Source organism: Lygodium microphyllum, chromosome 2 (assembly GCF_053477565.2).
Source record: "Lygodium microphyllum isolate KBCC chromosome 2, Lygodium_microphyllum_v1.1.10, whole genome shotgun sequence".
NCBI classification, from domain to species: domain Eukaryota; kingdom Viridiplantae; phylum Streptophyta; class Polypodiopsida; order Schizaeales; family Lygodiaceae; genus Lygodium; species Lygodium microphyllum.
In genome coordinates, this window is record NC_141136.1 from 190,521,012 (window position 1) to 190,544,100 (window position 23,089).

The 23,089-nt window shown below is 42.5% G+C and overlaps 1 protein-coding gene across 5 annotated transcripts; it reads left to right on the forward strand.

Annotated features, from left to right (window-relative positions):
* The first annotated feature begins 1,121 nt into the window (after positions 1-1,121).
* On the forward strand, positions 1,122-21,675 carry LOC148040748 (uncharacterized). 5 transcript variants are annotated; one of them, XM_087661488.1, is made up of 9 exons: positions 1,122-1,282; positions 1,491-1,664; positions 2,307-2,395; positions 20,152-20,290; positions 20,551-20,625; positions 20,716-20,837; positions 20,984-21,059; positions 21,292-21,351; positions 21,429-21,675. In XM_087661488.1, the coding sequence occupies exons 2-9, from the start codon at positions 1,551-1,553 to the stop codon at positions 21,555-21,557; spliced, it is 804 nt and encodes a 267-aa protein (XP_087517614.1). In that variant the 5' UTR covers positions 1,122-1,282; positions 1,491-1,550; the 3' UTR covers positions 21,558-21,675. The 5 variants fall into 5 exon arrangements, with proteins under 5 accessions (XP_087517614.1, XP_087517606.1, XP_087517618.1 ...); XM_087661480.1 differs by having other exon boundaries at positions 1,122-1,268; XM_087661492.1 differs by having other exon boundaries at positions 1,122-1,664; positions 21,245-21,351; positions 21,429-21,564.
* Positions 21,676-23,089: the final 1,414 nt, after the last annotated feature.

Here is a 23,089-nt window from a genome sequence, read left to right on the forward strand (position 1 = left end):
CTTGTTTTGTGGGCTATGTGGTGGAGAATCAAGTGTCAGATCAAGAAGACCATTCAACACAGATTTAGTAGCACCAATAGGACTAATTGGGCGGTTGCTGTCCAATGTGGCCACAAAAGTGAAGGCGATGGCATGCTAACTGGGAGAGGACACAAGGGAAAGGTGAGGGGAAGAGCCAAAGAAAGTAAGTAGGCTGAAGGCTCATGCATTGGAGAGGAGAGTATTGGGACTATTTTGAATAGGGGAAAACAAGGGAAGAGAAGGCATCAAGCTATCCTTGAAGATCTTCATCTCTTACAAGGTTCAACGTATCAAACTATGTGAGTGCCATACATGATGAATGGTGGACTATTGCCACAATTCTCTTCAAATTTTCTGAATGTGCAAGGTCACAATCGAGCCACATGCCGAGCCACATGCAAGTAAATGGACTTGCTCTCACTAGGTGGTTGTAGTCAACACCATGATGCTATGTGCAAATCTAGTTGGCATGGCGGCCTCTTGTTTTTGGGGAGAGAGAATGATTGTTTGATAGACTTTGCTTATAGGAGAGAACATAACATACCAATAGTCTTTAGCTACACAACGATGATTTCTTTTAAGTCATTGAGTACTCCTAATTTTTGAGGAGACTCACATACAACATTCACCAAAGATTGAGTTTTAATGTCAAATTAAATGCAAAATTTTTAGAAAAACCTCCAAAATTTAAAGAAGTTTCAAGACCTTGCAGTTTCAAAAAAAATTAGTTATAAAAATGACAAATACATGTAAGTTGTTCAAAAATCCCTCCAAAATTTTGAGCTAAAGGTTTTTGTATCGTTGACCAAAAGTGTTTTCCACGACAATTGCTTAGACAGCTCTACTCACTCGCATAAAATGCGAAGTATAGGTCGTCATATGTACCAAGGCCTGCGCCGCCGACTTGCGTGGCCTAGACTTGGGCTGTGTGTGTCCTCTCTCTAGCAAACTTTCCGCGTTGACAAGGGTCGAATGTTCACGTGGGGAAGTGCTCTTAATAACCACTCACAAATGCTCGACAACCTATTAATTTTGTAATAATCAAATTGTTTAATTATGAAGGGCCTTTATTATCGCTGACTAGAACTATGTCTTGTTTGGCATTTATACCGTAGTACTGTCGTCGTTACTGAGAGAGAGGGCTTTCACGTCCACAGGGCGCTCATCATCCTCAATTGCCACGACAAGCTCCAGGAAGGATTGATTCATCGCCATCGTCGACGAGCAGCCTTCTGATAACCATTCCCGTCTCTCTCTCTCTGTCTCTTTCTCTCTCTCTCTCTCTCTCTCTCTCTCTCTCTCTCCATTGTTGCAATTCCTGTACGGAGCATTTGAACCTCTCTATGGTTCCAATTTCTGCACTGAGCATTTGGATCTGTCTGTCAAATCCTTTCCATTGGCGACATCTGAGCAGCATTGTGTATGCGCACTTTCTCAAAATGCAAAACGTTTGATCATTATCTGTGTAGGCAATCTTGTCCGGGGCAGCATTCTTGCCGCTCAGTACCGTCTGAATATTAAGTGTCCATATGACGACCATAGAAGAGCCTGTTCAGCGACACCTCTTTTCTTTGATCGAAGATGAAGGCGAGCCCGCTCTATGGTTCTCATCCGTGCTTCTTGGCATTCTTGGCTGTAAAACGGTAAGGCTCGTTTATAATTTTTGAAGATTAACATTCTCTATCAATCTGATGATACTAATCATTAATGTTAGTCATTCATCTGACGATGACAATAATTCGTGAAGATTAATGCTCTTCATGAATCATTTTGTGAAAGTTAATGTTCTTCATTAATCTGATGATCGTAATTATAGGCACAATAATGCCAATGATTCGTGCTGTATTAGAGAGCTTAAAGGATTTCAAATAATTTGGAAGGAAACATACATATTCGCCTGGCAGGGGCCACTTGAGAATCGACTACTTGTTCTCCATGTTCAGATATTGAAGTCTATGAAAGCTTTCACTATATAATTTTCCAAAATGAATGTTCTTCATTAATCTGATGGTAATAATCTCGCTCAATGCTATGACAGTAATACCAATGCACAGGCATTCCAATGATTCATGCTATATTATATATTAGGGAGCCTAAAAGGATTTCAAGAATTTTGGAAGAAAACACATATATTCACCTGGCCGGATTCTTGAATAACATCATCGATTCAGTTGTTCCTCACATAGAACAAAACTTGCTCCTGCTTTTTCTCTTTTTCCATTGCAGTATTCCGTGTGCTCTTATGGGGCTACTTGAGAATTGACTTACCGTTTCTCCATGTTCAGATCTACATGTCTATGAAGGCTTTCAGCCCCCTTTGGTTCACCAGCTATTCAAAGCTCTCAAAATCGGAAAAGATTGAGTGGGATAACAGGTCAGTTTTTCTGGTGATCTGGTCAAATTTTCTGTGGTCTGTTAAGTGTTTTTGTGGTGCACGCATGGTTTTGGCATTTATAATTGGTTGTATTTTTATTTGCTAAAGGTGCTGGTTTTCCTAGGGTTGGAACTCCCATAGCTAAGTCTACCAGCTGGGTAGAGCTTATCTATATAAGCTGCTAGTTTTCCAATGGTTTGGAAATCCCATGGCTAAGTCTACCGGCTGGGCAGAAATACACACATGGCTCATGAGTTCCGAATTCTATGCCTTTCAATGGAAGCAGTTACTTTGATATTTTTCCCTGAGGTGTTACTTATAGACTTTTCTTTTCGTGGAAAAAAAAAAAACGTTATCGATTTTGTCTGCATTATACAAATGCAAAGTCTCCTATTCTCTCCTCTCCACTCATATGGACGTTGCAACATGATGTTGAATTTATTGGATACATTTGAGCAAACTCTGTTGCTCTTACAAACCATTCGATATTAGAGTTGGTCCTTTGATGTGGACAATTTTGGGTGCAACTCATAGGATAGGAATTTGGGTTCCTTATCGAAGTAGGGTCATCAGGTTATTATCAGGGCTGAGATTGGAGAACTTCAGAGGCAGATGACTGGGACCAGCCTTGTGTTATTTAGATTTCTGTCGGTTTCATTACTTCGGTTCATTGTGTGCCTTTTGTCTCCTTCTTCTCTTTACTCCTTCTTCATTGTTCCTTTCCCTTGTGCACTCTTACACGGTATCGTTTGCCTTGGTGGGAGCGGGAGCTGATCGAAGAGGAGTCTTCTACCTTGCTGTGTTTTGCTGGGAAGCACCATCAATGTGTTGGGTGGCCATCCAGTCTGCTTTGCATCATCTTTGGAGTGCTCATCAGCTGTGTTTCAAGCAGGGTGGCACTTTTCCAAGCTGTGCTGATCAGAGCCAGCCTTCATAAGGCTGTGTTTTCTGTCCCTGTTCTCTTCCCAGTTTGCATTTTGCAGTTCTCCACCCTCCCACAACAATGCTTTGGTTGTTTGCCATCTTACTTGCCTGCATTTTCAGGCTGATGTCATCATTCCTATCATTCAACAGTTAGGTGGGCTCACCTACAGGTTGACGTCATCATCTACTGCCTGCAGCATCCAACCCCTGTTTTTCTCTTGCTTTTGCAAGTATCTCTGCAGGACATAGATGGCGAACTAGTAGGATTGCAAGATTGTGTGGATTGGGACTGCGAGAACCGCTGAAGTGACAACCAAGACCAAGAAGACCGATGTTCCTATTTGTGTGACCATGACACTTGCGGCGCATATTGCTGAGATTGAGATAGATATTGTGATGTAGATTGATAGGCAGCATACCAAAACTGGGTTCCCTCCCAATCACCTTCTTATAATTCTCTCCATGTTCCCCCTTCCATGGCTTGAGGTCCACGATTGGCAATCGTGGCATCACATGTTTAGGTTCTTAGCAGGATTGTCAACTCATGTGTGAGTCTGTGCATGCCTGTCAAGGCGCTGGGCACATTGCTTTTTATTATGGCATTATTTTAGTGATTTATATGTGGCATTTTATGCCAATCAGCCAGCATTTAATGCTAGCCGACCAGCTGCCATTTTAGGCCCATTTCATGCCTATTTATTTTGGGGCTCCTCCTCCTCCTCCTCATTAGTCATCATCATTCTTCAAGTGGTCTTCCCGTTCGAGAGGGGAGTCAGTGCCAGTGCCCATGCAATCAATGACTCACTCTTGTATGCGATTATCTGGGGTTTGGTATATGGATTCCATTTCTTGAGCACATCTTTGAGTTCTCTTTCTTTGCAATGTTCTTTTGTGTTCTCTCTTTCTTTCTCTTCTATCTTGTGTTCAACAGTTTATTTCAGCACTTGTCTATGCTTCCATTGCTGCACTAGTTTTGACATGCCATCAGATTGCAGGATGTAGGCTCCTGCTGTATATTTCTCTGCTGATTACAGGCCATCTACACCCCTGCTGATTTGGCAACTGCTCCCTGCTGCAAGTCGACTTGCTGCTGCCTGTGGTTTAACATTTAATGTCTGTACGGCAGCATGTGCCAGCATTTAATGTCTGTACAGCCTGCATTTTCAGTTTTTGAATATTTTAATGCTGCGTTTTCAGCATTTACTGCCCTCTTAAGGCTAGGTGATAGCTGTTAGAGTCATTCCCTAGACTGGCAAGTAGTGCCACGAAGGCAGGTAAGTACTTTAAGAAAAAGATTTCCCAATTTTCTATCCCGATCATGGGCCCGCCAAAATTTTCAATCAAATTTTCTATCCCGATCAGAAACTATATTTGCCGGAGGGCCATACAATTGGTATATGCTCTATATGAGCAATCTAGCCAATTTTGGTGTTTTAACATCAGTTGAAGTTGGAATAAACCTAGCCATTTTGGTTAACCTATCCACAATCACCCACACAGAGTCGTGCCCCCTCTGTGTTTTGGGTAACGCGACAATAAAGTCCATGGAGATACTCTCCCATTTTCCCGAAGGAATCTCTAATGGATGGAGAAGTTCTCCCATTTTTAATCTTTCAGCTTTATTAGCCTGGCATTTATTACATTTGACCACATAGTCAAGGACGTCCTTATTCATTCCAGGCCAATAGAACTGCTTTTTAATAAGACTATAAGTCTTATTAACTCCTGGATATCCCGCACTAGGGGTATCATGACACTCAAAGAGTATCTGGTGTCTTATTTCTTCATCTTTCGGGACACATACCCTACCCTTGTAGAGTAAATAACCATTATCAATGGTAAAGTTCTTCCACTTGAATCCCATTTGAGCAACCCCTGATGCTCCATTTCCTTGTTGAATATCCTCAGGTATTCCTTCCTCAGTGGAGGCTCTTCCATTTGGATCCCCATTTTTTATTGCTTTCCATATGTTGGAATATGCCATATCAACCTGGCATTTCCCTTTTAAGGATTCAAGTAAATTGAGTAAAAATCAATTCATTTATGATGGGCATTTTGCTGAGTGCATCAGTCACTATATTGTACTTTCCCTTTCTACACCTTATTTTGTAGTCGAACTCTTGGAGGAGTTCAGCCCATCTGGCTTTACACCCTTGTAGATCTGGTTGGTCATTAAGCCACTTAATGCTTTCATGATCCGACTAGATCAAAAGTTTGGCACCGTACAGATAGTGCCTCCATTTCTTCATGGCATGTACTATTGCATACAACTCTCTCTCATAAACAGAATAATTCCATTTTGCACAGTCTAATTTCTTGCTTTCAAAAGCAACTGGTCGACCTTCTTGTAATAAGACTGCGCCTATTGCCTTATCACTGGCATTAGCTTTAACTACGAATGGTTTATTGGGATCCACAATTAATAGTACTGGAGCTGTAGCAATAGCTACCTTAAGCTTTTGAAAACTTTCATTTTGGTCTGTTCCCCATTAAAGCTCTTCCCTTTTCTTTAAGTTGGTCCGTCATTGGAACAACTATCTTGGCATAATTTCGAATGAATCTACGATAAAATCCAGATAAACCTAGGAAGATGTGCAGCTTTTCCAGGTTCCTTGGAGATGGCCATTCAATAATTGCCCTTACTTCTTCTGGATCCATCTTGATTTCCTCTTTCGAGATAATATACCCCAAATATTTTACCTCTTGTGCGAAGAATTCACATTTAGTTTTCTTTGCATAAAGGGAATGTGTTCTTAACAATTGGAATACTAATCGTAAGTGTTCCAAATGTTCTTCTCTTGATTTACTAAAGATCAAGATATCATCCAAGAAGGCTACTACAAAATGTCCTAGATAGGGCCATCACACACTATTCATCAGCTTTATAAAAGTAGCTGGTGCATTAGTGAGGCCAAAAGGCATCACCAAAAAATCATAATGCCCATATCTAGTACGAAATATCGTCTTAGGAATATCCAGTGCCTTAATTCTTACTTGTTGATAGCCTGATCTTAAGTCTATCTTTGTGAAGAATTTTTCCCCTTGTAATTGATCAAAAAGATCCTCCATTCTAGGCATAGGAAATTTATTCTTCACCATTATTTTATCAAGTGCTCTATAATCAACATAAAGTCACATAGAATCATATTTTTTCTTCACCAATAAAATTGGCGAAGCCCAAGGTAAATCGATGGGTTGTATAAACCCTTTATCAAGGTAATCCTTAATTTGTCTTTCAACTTCTTGGTGTTGTGTTTCACTTAGCTTATAAGGTGGTTTAGAAATAGGGTGTGTATTCCTATCTATGTCAATTGGGTGATTTACATCACCCCTATCTGGTGGAAGGCCACTTGGTAAATCAGAAGGAAACACATCTTTAAATTCATCTAACAAACCACTTAATTCATTAGTTACATTCAACTCACAAACATAAGAAAATTGTTGCTTTATATTACAGAAAGTAAAAGTGTTCTGTACAGGAAGGGATCATAACATATATACCTCACAAGCTTCCCTCTTTATCAGCTTTTGAACTTCAATGGAACACAACAAAGGGTTATCAGATACTTCATGTTCACATTGAATCACAAAAGTCTTACCATCCCTTTCAAATTCCAGTGTATTATGATGATAACTACGTTTTAAGGATGGTTCCAATCCCCATAGCCACTTCCTCCCTAAAACAATATTGGCTCTTTCCATATTCATAATTTGGAAATCAAGTTTATCTTTATATCCTTGGATCTCAATTTCCAAATTGGATACCATTGTATCCCATATTTTATTATCCTAACCTTGCATCATACGAACAACATATTGATGCCCACTCTTTTGTTGGGAAAGTTTCAATTTTTTGACAAGTGCATAATTTATGAAGTTGTGGGTGGCAGAGTCATCAATCATGACTTTAACTCTCTTTCCAGCTATCAATCCATGCACTCTAACTAAATCACGTGGCCCAAAAGTAGGCTGCCACATAGAAGTTGACATACAACACGTGTTGTACATCCTTGTGCAAGACCTCTAAAGATTTATACTTTTCATGTCCCTTTAATTGCAGGGTCTGCACTACATGGATTTGTTTCTCTTTTCCCTTGCCCTTGTCCTTATCATTTCCTTTATCTTCCCCCTTTTTCCTTTGGGGGCAATTCCAGGCAGCATGGTTAGGGGATAGGCAATTGAAACACATTCTTTCTATTTTAGCTTTATCAAAGTCATCTTGGCTTAACTTTGGCCTTATATATTGTTTCTTTTCAAAGGGTTGTTTCTTGCTCTTAAGAAATGGCATTTTCCTTTTTAATTTGCCTACAAATTTTGAGGCTTCAAATTCCTTAGTCTTGGGCTCCGTATCAGTGAGACTAGTGAGTGTACCTGGACGCGTATTATCTTCATTGATTAATGCAAATTTAATTACCTCTTCAAGCGTCTTGGGTGAACTCCTTTTCACTTCCTTTTTACAGGCCTTATCTAGTCCCCGTATGAATCCTCGTCTTTTGAAATTCATCTATTCCTTCCAATTTGAGGATTATCTCACTATACTCCTCGAGATATGTCAACAAAGGTCTTCCCTTTTGTCTGACATAATCCCAATCTTTCCAATTTCTTTCCATTTCATTTTCAGGAAGGAATTCTTTCAAAAAGACCGATTCAAATTGAGCCCAAGTTTCAGGTATTTTATTTTCCTCCTTTAAAGTTCTCCACCATTTATATGCCTTTGGCCCCAAGGTTAGATTGGCCTCTAGCGCTTGGAGATGTGGTGGAGTATTCTTAAGTTTGTGAAAATTCTCCCAATTTTGGAGAAAATTAAAGATAGTGTCTTTATTTCTGTCTTTTTCCTCCCCGTGAAACTAAGGGGGTTTCATATCTTTTAACACTGGGTTATCCCTCAGCTTTTGGTGGGGTTCCCTAGGATCTCACATAGTCACATCTAGATCTTTCAATGAAGATGGAATGTCTGAGGTTTCTACCTTATTTTTATCCCTTTCTAATAACAAGGCTAATTGAGATTTAATTTTTGTGAGTGCTTGAGTTAGCAACTCCATTTGAACCCCCTGTGCTTGCACACGAGCAATTAAATCATCAAATTGTTCTCGTGTAGCAAAAAATTCTTCCCATTGTTCTTCTTGAATTTCCGTTTCATGGGGATCCACCATAGGATAGTCCCTGGAACTAGAGTCTTCAATTACCCCCTTTTTCTCTTTGCCCTCCATTAATACACTGGAATTAGAAAGAAAATATAAGAAATTTGCGTACAAGATGAGGTACTTCCCTGATTATAGTGATAGGGTAGTTGTCGATGGCTTTAACAGTTTAGTGATAACAAAAGATGTGAGGAACAGTTCGACTTTCCTCCAGACTGTGCCGGTTGCATGAGAATAAGACTTGTCGAGTAGAAACACAGGATGAAGATGGGATTAAACACCCCCCGCCTCCAGGTCACGTATGAACTAGCTTTGACCACTATTGTCACTTTAAGGCGGGATTTCGCCCGACACGTCTTACATCATCTCCCTTCCTTGCTGGCAACGCCCCTGCAGGTTCGAATCCTGCCGTCTACCGTCCCTACTAGCAATGCTCACATTAGCCTGGTGTGACTACTTCGTATTGATGTGGACAGCTGCAGGGTTGATGAGCACCATTGCCGATTGGTAACACGACAACTCCAGATTGGCGCAATAGGGACGGGACTTGACGGCTCCAAGTAGGGACGGAACTCGACGGTTCTTTTCACCAGATAGGGACGGGACTTGACGGTTCTTTTCGCCCGACACGCTTCCACTGCGACAAGGACGTAAAGCTCTTTTGACTCTTTCCAAAGTAATGTCGCCCAACGGCTCTGATACCAGTGTTAGATAACGCATGTGTTGATCGTCTGTGTTAATGTCGGCAGAGATTCAGCTAAGTGCCCCTTCTGCTCGACAGTTCCCACAGCACGAGAGATCATGTTCGATTCACCACCCAGCCTTGCCTAGAAGGTTACTGGCTACCTCATCCTGATCCAACTACTAGTCGTCCGCTCTAGGTGAGTCATACTATCTTTTGACTCACTTACTCTCTAGGCTCCCCTTGACCCCGTTCGGGTGCCTAAGGCCCCTGGACGGTCATCCCTCACGCTTGACTCCCGATAAGTTACATTTATTAATGTAATATCGAGATCCTCGAGGTGGAGATATACGCATATATTCTCCCCGCATCCGTGTATAATTTGGCATTCTTATACAACATTCTTCATTGCAAATTTTCTGTATTTCACTCTCTCTCTTCTCTCTTTGGTTGACTCTTTGTCTTGGTCATTCGCTTCCACATTGCTTCACTCTGACATGGTATCAGGGCATTGAAGGACTGACCTAGGGTTGACCCATTTGAAGAGGAGTTTTCAACGCGACACAAGGCCGCGCTTTCAGCGTTCAAGTGTGAGCAGGTGGGCTGTGCATCAGAACAAAGGCTGAGACGAGCATGGGCGTGCAAGAAAAGAGAAGATTTGCTGAAGCTGCTGCTATTTTTTGCTGTTAGAGAAGACAAAAGGCTGCATTTTGAGCCTTCAAGTGTAGATTTTACATTTTCATCACCTCACATGTATTCTTGAAACCTCACTTAACATGTGGATTAATTTTTAATCACATGATTAAGTAAATGTTGCACATGTGAGGTGCAACTGGGGTTAGAGTAAATTTACGAGCCTGAGACCCGAGAAAATCACGAGATATCAAAGAAAAAAGTTGCTATAAGTTATGTTGCACATGTACTTGGTGGTATCTGGTGTCAATTGTTGGCCTAGGTCATTCATTTAGCCATAAGTGTCAGTTGATGACACTAGAGATGTGGCGTTTAATGGTACCTAACACCGATTTAATGGTCAAAGATGGCACAAAGAGACTCATGTGTGGAAGATGCCTAGCCAGTTTAATTATTGGCCAGTCAGATTATTTTTCTAGGCATGGAAATAATTATTAAATTAATTTTCAGTAACTAAAGACTGAAAATTTATATTTAATGATGGATAATGTTGGAAAAACTATTTGGGAAGGCTGCCACTTGGCAAACTTGCCCATACAGGATGGTAAAAGGTTGAAGAAGAGGAAAAACGAGATCATTCTTGTTATAGCAAATGTGGGAGAGCTATGAGCCATTGTAGCCAGCCATGAGTGAGTTTTGAGGAGGTGATTTAGATTTGGATTCTCCATAGCTGGGCGATTGCATCTAGGTACAAGGTGACAGTTGTTATGGATGTCTCAGCTGTCAGCAACAACATTTAATGCTGTTGTGGCAGGGCAACAGCTGCATTTGACTGATCTTCAGTCATTCTTCACGATAAGACTCTGAATTTTCTCTCTCTACAGCTTTATCTCTCATCTCCTAGTCATTTCATAGTGTGATAATATCTCAACGTTTGGACCCTTGGAGGCTGAGAAATTGCAAATTTCTCTGTTGTAAAAACCTAATTTACAGCAGACATTAGGGTTTAGCAGCAGCCTCGAGAAGTGTGCCAGAACTTGGAAGCTATGAACTTGGATTTTTCAGGGCTGAAGGTGAATTTCAGCTAAATTCAAGTGGAGGATTAGCCAACCATTGAATTTGGGGCATTTCCATTGTCTATGAAGTGGGTGAAGGCTAATTAAGTGCCCGAATCAAGGGGCAAATCAGATTGAAGACTTGTTGGTCACTTTGGACAACAAGGGGAGTTTGGATTGCGAAGGGGATTGGGAGAATCCCATTGTAAATCAACTTCTTCTTCTATAAAGCTAAAGAAATACCGAAAGGGGTGCCAATTTTGGGGCCAATCGGGTATGCATTTTAAGATCAGTAGGTGAATTTGTATTTTCAGATTTGCATTAATTGTTTGATGTTGTAATTAAGTTGTAATCGGGGATTTACAAGGGCAAAGAGTGATTGTATCCAAAGCTGTCTATAAGATACCATGGGCCATTTCAAGTGTTGGAGTGGATCAGTGATGCATGCTATAGGCTGAAATTGCCTCCACACTGGCGGATACACAATGCCTTTCTTGTGAGCCTGCTTAGACCTTTTCATGGAGATGTGCCAGAAGATGTCTCTACTGAAATTACGTCGGAGGTTGAAGAGCTTGATGAAATACTGGTACCATAGCAGATTTTGGCACACAGAGAGGAAGATCAGGGGTAAGGGTTCCAGAAGGTACTTGGTGAAGTTCTTCAGAATTATTCACCAATGGATGCCAAATGGATGGAGGATGACTTGGTAGACCATTCTCAGTTGTTGTAGCTTTACCTTGATGCTTTCCAGGTAGAGCCGGTAGAGCTCAATCAGGTTCAGCAGAGTAGAGGCCCAAAGTATTACTTGATGCTTGTGAGGGAGCTAGTATCTATGCTCCTCAGTAATGGACAGCTCTAGAAGTAGTGGATCTCAAATGTATTCAACATACATTCAGGGTATTGTAGCCGAAAAGTATGTTTGCTAGGAGATCACTATTCGGTGTACTAGTCACTATGTTTGGTATGCAGTTCAGTATGGTTTTCATTGTAGCTCTGAAACTATACATTTGCATCCATTATGCTCGGTATGTAATCAGTTATGCTTGGTATGGCATTGGTTATGCTTGGTGTAGCATCAATTAATGATCATCAGGGACTGATTATCGAATGTTGGTTTTCAGCATATGATCATTAATATTTAGTGGTATTCTGCTGGTTTTGTGGAGAGCAACATGTCTTATGATGCCGATGTTTCAGCCATGGTTTATGCTTGATTTTCACTATACTATTGTTTGGTTTTGCTAGATGAGTTAGGGTCATGAGAAATGGACATGTCACATGATAATCTGGCAATGTTTTTGAGATTCTTTGTGAATCTTATGTTATGTTATGTTGGTTGGTAATTTTCAGCATATGTTGGGTATATGGAATGGTTGAACAACAGTGCGTAATGTTATGTTGACTATGATGCCCTATGGAAATTCCAGTGTAGTACTTTGCTTTTGATACATTTGGCAGTGCAATGGAGGATGATTGCAAGGATTTTAAGGGGGAGGGTTTTCATGAGGTCATGTGTTTTTGAAACCTCACTTAACATGTGGATTAATTTTTAATCACATGATTAAGTAAATGCTGCACATGTGAGGTGCAACTAGGGCTAGAGTAAATTTATGAGCCCAGGACCCGAGAAAATCACGAGATATCAAAGGCAAAAGTTGTTATAAGTTATGTTGCACATGTACTTGGTGGTATCTGGTGTTAATTGTTGGCCTAGGTCACTCATTTGGCCATAAGTGCCAGTTGGTGACACTAGAGATGTGGCGTTTAATTGTACCTAACACCGATTTAATGGTCAAAGATGGCACAAAGAGACTCGGGAGTGGAAGATGCTTAGCCAATTTAATTATTGGACAGTCATATTATTTTTTTGGGAACCGAAATAATTATTAGATTAATTTTCAGTAAAGGTTGAAAATTTATATTTAATGATGGATAATGTTGGAAAACCATTTGGGAAGGCTGCCACTTGGCGAGCAATCACAGCTCAATAGGCAACTGCCAAAATAGGGGAGTTTGGATTGCGAAGGGGATCAGGAGAATCCCATTGTAAATCAACTTCTTCTTCAATAAAGCTAAAGAAATACCAAAAGGGGCACCAATTTCGGGGCCAATTGGGTGTGCATTTTAAGATCAGGATTAGATTTGGACCAGGGAGTGGGGCAGAAGGGACCGGATCGCAGAGGAGGTTGCAGAGGTCCTAGCCGAGTCGAGCAGTATCTGCCAAGAGGCAGCCATATAGGCTAGGCAGTAGAGCTGGGAGGAGGAGAGAGCACTCCAGCGGGACCTTGCAGCTACGTAGAGATTATTACAGGAGGCACTAGGGGATCCCACCCTCCACTCACAAGAGGCGCGTGTGTGAGTAGCCATTGCTAGCCTAGAGGACAGGCGCTCGGAGTTCTCTTTCCGCACCTTAGCAGCTTTTTGGACGCGGAAGGGGAACACGATGTGCAAGGAGTTTTTCTAGGTGCACCAGCCTCGTACCTCAGAAGAGCAAATACATAGCCTTTGAGATCAATATGGGAGGACTGGTTCTAGCCCGGAAGAGGTGATGGAAATTTCCACCGATTACTATAGACACCTTTTTCAGCAAGAGAGAGCCTCAGCTAGAGAACAACAATGTAGACAGTAGGTCTGGGATCACATCATGTCCCTTGTTCACAGAGGAGATGGGACGCTCCCTCCTAGCCTCCTTCACAGAGAAGGAACTAGAGGAGGCTTTCCATACACAGGACGGGCAGAAATGCCCGGGAGAGGATGGTCTCTCTAAGGCCTTCTTCACCACCTATTGGGAGGTGGTGAAGGACCCCCTACTGATGGCTTCCAGGAGATTTCACTTCAGGACAAATACCAGGGAGTCTTTCGGCAGGCCTTATCAGTCTTCTCCCTAAAGGGGGAGACCGATAGGAGCTTTCCCAGTGGAGACCGATTACTTTATTGTCAGTGGCCTATAAGGCACTGGCAAAGATGATTGGTAGACGACTACGCCCTGTGCTTCCAAACATCATCCATGACACATAGAGAGGCCTTGTCCAGGATAGGAGCATCCTAGACAATGTATTCACTTTCTTTGAGGCGACAGAGTGGGCTCAGCACAATGGGCAGAGACTGGCCGTACTACTCTTGGATTTCGAGAAAGCTTATGATAGGGTGGACAGGGATTTCCTGGAGGGTACTAGGGTGAGGTTGGGTTTTCCCTAAGTTTGGATTCGCGGGGTCTCCGCACTTTACAGATCGGCCACCAGTAGGGTTCTCATAGGTGGTAGGTGAGGGGAGGAGTTTTGACTGGAGAGATCGGTCCAGTAGGGCTGCCCCCTGGCCCCGTATCTATTCCTACTCTTTGCAGAGGCGATGTCTCATTTCCTCAGGTCACGAGTGAGCGGATTACGCGGCCTTCAACCTCCCGTGCGAGAGGAGACTGAGTTGTTAGACTCAGAGTATGCAGATGATATAGCACTCTACATAGAGGACGATGAGTTAATGCTGGAGAGAGTGAGGCTCGCTCTTGAGGTGTTTTGTTCTGCAGCGGGAGCGAAAATCAACTGGCAAAAGTCGGCTGGTTTCCTCACAGACCCGGACTCTAGCATAGAGTGGGGCATCCATCTGGGATTTAGATGGGTGAGTAGAGGGCAGACCGTCCATTACCTAGGGTTCCAGGTGGGACTCGACATCACTCCCGCCCAGCAGTTTTTTCTAGTCGTCGATTCTATTCAAAGAAAGTTGACCTACTGGAGCACCGCTTGCCTCTCACTAGCAAGCCGAGCCTTGGTGGTTAACCAGGTCCTCCTAGCGATGGCATGGTACATTGCCTCGTGTTGGTGCTTCTCCTCATACTACGTAGTGCAGCTTTGCCGCCTAGTACGGAATTTCCTTTGGTCCTGGTTAGACGGCTCCAGGGATTCTAGGGCCAAGGTGGCGTGGGCGACCATCATATGGCATCGGTTAGAGGGGGGTCTCGGAATCATAGGCCTAGAGTACTAGAGTATGGCCCTCTTGGGTAAGCTAGTTGTCCGCGGTCTCACACTAGGAGGGCAGACATGGAAGGTCCTATTGTAGGAGGGTCTTCAGGATTGTAGACCAAGGCTTGGTGGTGAGTGGAGGCCATCCTTGAGATAGATCTTTATGTCAGCCCAGATTACCCCGCCTAGATCACCTTTCCTACACAACTTGCTCCGCGTGTGGCAAGGCCTTCATAAGGCCCTAATCCAGAGCCCCCAAGGCTTCCAGGAGGAGATGGATCGTCAGCCGGTGATCTGGAACCCCCAGGTCAAAGATCGGGAAGGGGCACAGATTGGCGAGTGTCCCCACATCGAGTGGACTGGTTGGGAGCCAGGCCCGGCTCGTACCATCGGTATCTGGCGGGAGGTGTACAGGATGGTGGACGAGGAGGTGCTGCAGCGTGTATCACGCTGCTAGAGAGGAGTGAAGCTGAGGAGAAGGGAGATAGACACAGCAATACCTTAGGAGTGGCTTGCTCCCCTGAGATGAGAGCCGGTAGAGCTTGGGGAGGTATGGGCCGCTAGGTTTTCACCAGCAGCTCTACAGGTGGCAGGTAGAGTGGGCGGGGCTCTACCTAGGACCCTCTTCACCATATAAGAGGGGGGGTGTCTGGCCCTTGACAGAGGGCAGCAAGATGAGGGGATAGCTGTCCTTTTTTGGAGGAGGATCCGAGTGATTGGCCTTTAGGGGAAGACATGGCAGCTGGACCCTTTTGTCTTCTGGCAAGAGCTTAGGGAGTGGCGCCTCTGGATTTGGGAGGGCAGGCCACTTGATGAGTTGGAGTGGGACTCGGGAGAGTGTCTATGTCTGGCCATAGCAGTCGCCAAGAAGCCACCGAGATTCGTGGAGTACACTGCCAGGATTGGCAGACACGTATTGATGTAGGAGGATATGGATTGGGCACCATCACGTAGCAGGCACTGGGCGGAGCATGGCATCATGGAGCATTTCCGACGAACTTTCTAGCGCCACATATGGGATAGTTGGAGGCTAAGGAGGGTATCATATTTCTTATGGCTGGTGGCACATGGAGGTTTGGCGGTGGGAATTTGGCTTGCCTAGATGCAGGAGCGAGGTTGTAAGCGCTACACACAGCAGCCTCTGGAAACACTAAAGCACTACCTTTGGTCGTGTGAGGCGGTGCAGCTTGTGTGGAGAGGTGCATGCCACATCCTTCACTGTATAGCACCCAGCCTTGGTTGTATCTCATGGGGAGCTTTCTACTGGCAAGTAGTCAGCTAGGGCCGCCATCTTCTGTATGAGGCCGGGATGCAGGACACGATATTCATTATTGAGGCAGGTTCGTGTGCAGTGGTCGATTTGGAGGCTTTACCCATCCGCTAGGTACTGGAGCCCACAGTAGACTGCTCTGAGATATGGGAGATCATAGGGAGTCTTACTGGTTGGCATATCTGGAAGGTGTGGTGTCAGGAGGCTTTTGGCGGAGAGAGACTTTCCGTACAGGTGACCTTAGCAGAGCTGTGGACCTCCGTCATCCACTCCCTCCACGGCTGATGGGATCAGGTGTAGGGCGAATCCAGGGCTCGTCAGGAGCTTCGATGTCATTTCATGCGCACTTGGAGCAGCCAGGACTTGTTTTTCGTGATGCAAGAAGGTAGCCCCAGATGGTGATACACCCCCCCTCCATGGCTTCTTGCCCCCATCCCCCCCCAGACCGCCTTGAGAGGCTTGTATAGATGATGTATTTGTGACTTTCATAAGCTCCAGCTAGTCTGTCAAGCATGAGCACTCCGTTGTAATCAATTTTTCTGAGTAATATAATCAACTACATTTTACTTGAAAAAAAATATATAGAGAAATCATCCACTATAAAAAAGAAGTACAGTGCGCCATTCAAGGTAGCAGTGGATGTGGGACCACAAAGATCTACATGAATAAGCCTAAGGGGTTTAGACTGTTGAGGAAAGGGTGTATGATGTTGCTTACCTAGCTGACATGCTTTACAGACCTCTTGAGATAGTTTTAGGCATAGAAGGTCCTCAACCATCCCTTGATATGACAACTCATAAAGAGAGTTCTAGCCAAGATGTCCTAAAAACGAAAATGCCAAAGACGCTCAGAGTCTATAGGCTCTCGTATAGTGGCCAAAGCCTAGAAGCGATGAAACTCCGAATCATCATAGTTGGCTCGATAAGAGTCATGTGGTAAAGACCATTAAGTTGTGCCTTGCTACGAGCAATCACTAAATCAATCTGAGAGTCTAGGATCTTGACTGCGGTCACTGTGAAGCGAGATCTGGATCTAGATCAATGGGAAAACTGACGCGACCCTGGGCCTGAATCGTGATCGAGGAGCTATTTCCTACACAGATACTCTTGACTGCAACAACTCGGGAAATAAAAATGTCCACTCTAGGAGTCATGTGATGGGTAGTTGCACTGTCCAACAAGCCAAACAGGTACTAACGAGCTCGGTTGTGACGAGTGGGCCTTTGTAGAGTCAATTAGAAACCTTCAGGTCGGTCCTCCATGGGTAATGGCAGGACATTTCCCTTGTGGGGTAGACCTAGGATTAACTAGCCGGACAAAATCCGATCATTTTGATTAGAGTACGGATAGTGACGGCTAGAAGGTAAACTCTGGGCAATTACTAAAATGTTATCCGTCAAGAAATCAAGGCGGGTACGTTACAAAACGAGTCTTGTTATTAAATGCATGCTTGGCGGATGAGGAACTAGAACCATGAGGTGTGTGAAGATGGATAGATGGAATAAGATGGAGGATAAGATGGTGGTGGTAGTGGTGGATAAGAAGTAGGGAGGGGGTAAACATGTATAGGTAGAAATAGGTTGTTGATGTCCAATGAGTGGCGATTGTTGTGGAGGTACTAGAACGGTCATAGGTCCATATGATACCATAGGTGTAGGTGGAGGCACTGGGATACGATAGCCTTGTCCAAATGTCAGTTGGAGCACTATAGAATGATCGGACGGTCCACTAGGTAATGCCTTAGAGGCAAACTGCAGTACCAAACAATCCACACTCCAAGAATGCCTTGGAGGGGGAAAACTTGAAAGAGTGTGTGGGAGGTCGAGCCTCCATCACAGGTTCACTACCCGGAAACGGGTATGTAGAGGTCCTAAAGGTTGTGCCTAAATGTGTAGATCCCCTTGGTGTGGTGTGTGGTGGATAATGTGGTGTACTTAGTGGAGAGGCTAAAAGGAATGTGCACCGGAAGATGAGGGAGGGATGTGTGAAAGGCCAAATGGATTTGTGATAGATGTTGTGGGAAACATCGTAGGTTCCTTTTGTCCATTAAATGCACTAGATGAAGATGCACCCACTCCATGTTGACCATGAGAAATAAAATCATTTGAAGGAAAAGGAAGGGTAGGAATACTTAAAATTTATTGTTTTAGCTTCTTACCTAGTTTTGAGTTCATGAAGAAATACATGTCTTCCTCATTTCGCACAAACCAAAGCTTATTTTGAAGAGTCCCTTCTTGATCCACATCTCTCAATCCAACAGTAAATACAGAATCAGTTGGCACATAATCTAAAATAATAGGATTCGTACCTAGCATTGAAGAAAAATAGTACTATGGAAGTGATGTGTAATCCGAGCAAGGTTCCACTTGCGGATGGCCAGTTCGTAGTGGAGATTCCGAAGGTCCTACAAGATCATTAGTTTTGTGCACTGAATCTACAGGAGAAAATTCAGGTTTCCCTTCAACCTCTTGCTGAGCTTTATGCATAAGGATGAGATCATACTGAGTGGCAGAAATTTGATATGGTCTGTGGACTCCATGGTAGTCCGATGGTTCTTTGCCCATGTCAGATCAGGCAATAACAAGTTGGGAGATTGTTTCTGTCAATGTTTGGTTGTGGAGATTGGAGTGGTGTTGTGAATGTGTTCGAAGTCATTTGACCCGTCTATTGTTCCTGCTTTCGTGAATGAGCTTTTTGATCAAAGGCCAAGGTTTCTCAGAGAGTACCTAGCTTTAATACTGTGTGAAGAATTGCTCTAAAAGCAAAAAAGCATGAAACCAATTGTAAGACAAAGCACAAATCAATAAACTTAGATACAATTAGGGTTAGGGTTAGGGTAACTCAGAGACAATGAATAATAAAGTGAATGAATAATGAATATACAGTGCTCATGGAGCAAACACACTATACAGCAAATATTGAACCTTGAACTCTTGTATCTTTGGGATCAAGGCAGTGGTTATGAGCTATAGTGTGTCATATCTCTCGGATCACGGTAGAGGTTATGAGTTGTAGAGTGTGTCATACTTTGAATGGATCCTGAATCATAGCAAAGACAACCTCCGAGTATTGAACACCAGCAAAGGCAGCCAAGGAAGGTTGGATCTGATGCAAACGACAATGCAGGAGAGAGAGAGAGAGACTGAAAACGCAAGTACTTGAGGAGAGAGAAAAATTGTGTGAATGCTGTTAGATGCAAACGCAAATGTCAAAGGTGAGAGAATGTTAGGCGGTAGCTAGAAGCTGCAAATGCAACATTCAGAGGAGAGAGAAAATCCTAGCAATAACAGACAACAGATGGCTACAGCATCTAGCAGTAGGTGACAGCTCCCCAACCCTGGTGACAGCAACAACCGTGTGTAGAAGGCTGGAATCGGGTGTTGGATGATGATAGGTGGCTGGTGCTTTGACCGTGATGTCCTCTGTGAACGGGGTGTGAGCAGTAGAGTTATGGCTCCTGAAACCTGCAAAAATGAGATTGAGGGAGAGTGGTGGGCTGCATGCATATTTATAGAAAGTTTGGGGCACCCAAATTAGGGTTTGACATGTGGGACATAGTAAATTTCCAGGATCGTGTTTCTTTAAAAATGAAAGGTTTTCTTCATTAATTAAGCATGTTTTGGGGCTGTTTAAGTCAGGCTAATGCATTTTTAGCTCAACAGTGGGTCCCATCCATAAAAGCCCCAAAATGTTATCAAGCAAGAGCTTTGAGTTTGGATCCATTGGCATAGTCATAGGAGTACACTCAGCCATACTGAGGCCATGCCGAATGTGGTGAGAATCTCTTGACAATACTTGAGCTGGGAAAGGAAAATCCCCTGCTCATCAGAAGTAATCTCCATGCCAAGGAAATATTGAAGCTGACCTGAGTCAGTCCTCTCAAAGTTATGATGAAGTTGATCCCTAATATAACGTTTGTTGTAACCTTTATAACCTTTCTATTTAATTTTGTGCAACACCATCACATAAGAATGTCAGTGCAGAATATGGTGTTTTTCGAGTAGTTTTATGGATCTTCAATTGACATTGTTTGCATTCCTTTTTGTTTATTTTTTCTTTCTTTTGTTTGGGGGGGCGCGGGGGGTGTGTTCTACAGGGCCTTCTCTACTGCTCATGCTATTGTTGTAGCTGCATCAGCAACCTATTTAATCTTCATAAGTGATTTCTTCAGAGATGATGCCCCCTATGGTCCTGTGGTATTTCGTAGTTCAACGTTTTCTCAAGTGATTCTTGGTGTAAGTACAATGTCATTTCACATTTCCTTTTAAAAAAAGGAATCCATAATATTATCAATAAATTTTTATTAACTGATGGTGCAATGCACTTACTTAGTGTTTTCTAAAATAACTAGTGTTTTCTTTAAAACAGTACATATGGATGGCATGATGAGATTTTCACCATGATGAGATTATTACTATTACTATTATTATTGTTATTGTTGTTGTGGTTGTTGTTTGGGAGATGCCAGTCTGCACCTGCAAACTTTTTTCTGTAGGTATCAGCAGGTTATTTCATCTCAGACCTGGCCATGATTTTATGGTTCTATCCAATGTTGGGTGGTAAAGAATATGTAAGCATTCATACTTAATAAATTCTTCTTTGTGCATACTTGAAACCAATAACAATTCCCCCGTGATTCATACTTCTATGTTGATGGCAGATTGTGCATCACCTGCTATCGATTATCTCTGTATCTTTGTCACTATTTAGTGGACAGGCACATGTTTACATCTACTTTGTGCTTTTTTCAGAGATCACCACCCCCTTGGTGAACTTAAGATGGTATGTCATTTGTGAAGTGATAATATTCCAGTGTTCAAAAGACAGTACTCAGAGAGAACTACTAGGACTCCTCAAGCTCTTATGAGACAGAAATTTCCTTTTGAAATATCCAGTCATGTTTCACTTTAATACTCAGAGTTAAGCAGGTATCTTATGGCTGCTGGGAAGAAAAATTCGAAGGCTTATATCCTAAATGGACTTTTCTTGTTCTTTGGATGGCTGGTAATGTCCATATTACATGTCTCCTACTAGGGCATCATTCTGTAATTTATTGGCTCTGGTTTGCATGAAGTTTAAAGTTTATGCTTGGAAAACATTTGTATCTGTGTTAGCTGGGAAATTTTCTGCAGATGTCTTTTTTCTCAATGAATGTGTCTATTCATTTTGTTTTTCTCTTGGGCTGCAAGGTCCTCACTGTGGGTGATGTGATGATTATGTGTTCCCTCATGTGCAGTTTGCAAGGGTTTTACTGTTTGTTTACTTCTTTTTTCACATATACTCCCACTATGATCAGGTATGCTTCCATTTCATTGCATGAAACGTGCTGTTGCTGATTGTTGATTGACTCAAATTTGATGATTTATTAAACAGGTAAAGCGCATCTTTCCAACTGGCTTTTACTTCTTGTTCATTGCCCCTCCTAGTTTGGGGTTGATGAACCTGTTTTGGTTCTACAAACTTGCAAGGGGTTTGGTGAGGCTCTTGGCAAAGCAAGCATAGGTCGGCTGATTTATGTAATTGTCCAGCTGTTTAGCTTTGTGGATAAGGGCACCACAAGCAAGTGGTGGTCTTGTCAGCTTACATTTCTAGCAAAATGATAAATATGGTTTCTTTGAGCTGCCCCTTCTCAGATTCAGTGCTATCATAATGCGTATGGTTCTTACTATACTCATATTAATGTGTAGTGTAAATGCTAACAAGTGCCTGTATAGTTTATGACAAAAGGAATGAATAATACTTAACAAGGGTTGCAATGGTTCCAATGCTCAGATATTCATGAGTTGGTGTTGCCAGTTGACATGAAATCTCATTAACTCGGTTGTATTGAGTTGTATGCTCTTTAGCTCTTTTGATTTATTAGATAATTTTACCCAGTTCAATAGCAATCTGAGCAATGTTTCTCAATCTGGTTTGAATGAACCTGGTTTGTGGCATAAATTTGATACATATGAGTTTAGGAGCAATCACGATCAGTCAACAGTTCCTCTCCATATCCTCTTGTTTGGATTTTGATTTCTATGGTGTGACTAAGGAAATGTTTGGGGCAGGAAATGTTTCTCAATCTGGTTTGAATGAACCTGGTTTGTGGCATAAATTTGATATGTATGAGTTTAGGAGCAATCACCGTCAGTCAGCAGTTCCTCTCCATATCCTCTTGTTTGGATTTTGATTTCTATGGTGTGACTAAGGAAATGTTTGGGGAAGTAATGCCCACTGAACATAGCTTGTACAGATGGCTTAATGAGATTGAGGAAAAATCAGAGTGGCAAAGGAAAGAACATAGGCAGGATTATCTTTGGAAATAGCACTGTTGCAAACATGCTTGGAAGAAGCGAGTTTGATGCACCACCAGCCATGTCTTAAATTTGGAGATCATCATCCACATCCATTACTCAGAATATATTCAATTAGCAACGTATACCTATATTCTTTGTACAATTCTAACAAGCAAAAGACATCTCTTCCATAACATACAATGAATTGGCTGGATGATTATACTTGTAGTTATTGGCCTGCAGAATTTTCTTAAAAGGGGATAAAGAAGTCTCTTTTTTTATTGTCTTTTGCTTTTACAAAAAATGATTCGCAACACATCTTTTTTTTTTTTTTTCGTAAATAAACAACACACATCTCTCTCTCTCTCTCTCTCTCTCTCTCTCTCTCTCTCTCTCTCTCGCGTGCGCGCGTGCTCGCGGCATCTCTTGCATGTTTTGAAGATGCTCATGCTCCCATATATTAAACTGATTAATTGGTACTCTTATATGGTGTTTGGACAGTTTGTGATCCAAAAATTGTAGTGCTTTTAATTTTCCTAATATGCATATCTGTAGATTGCTCATTCTGCATGGCAAGGGATTTGTTTGACAAATTTTTAGAGTTGATCGAAAGAAATCATTATCAAACCACACTGATCTCTTATGCCCAACAACGTGTTCTTGTTTAATTATCTGGGAAATATTGCAGTGTTGTGCAAACCTTGAACTTGTTTTACAACTGTCAGAACTTTGCCTTTAAAAGCTTGACATGATTTT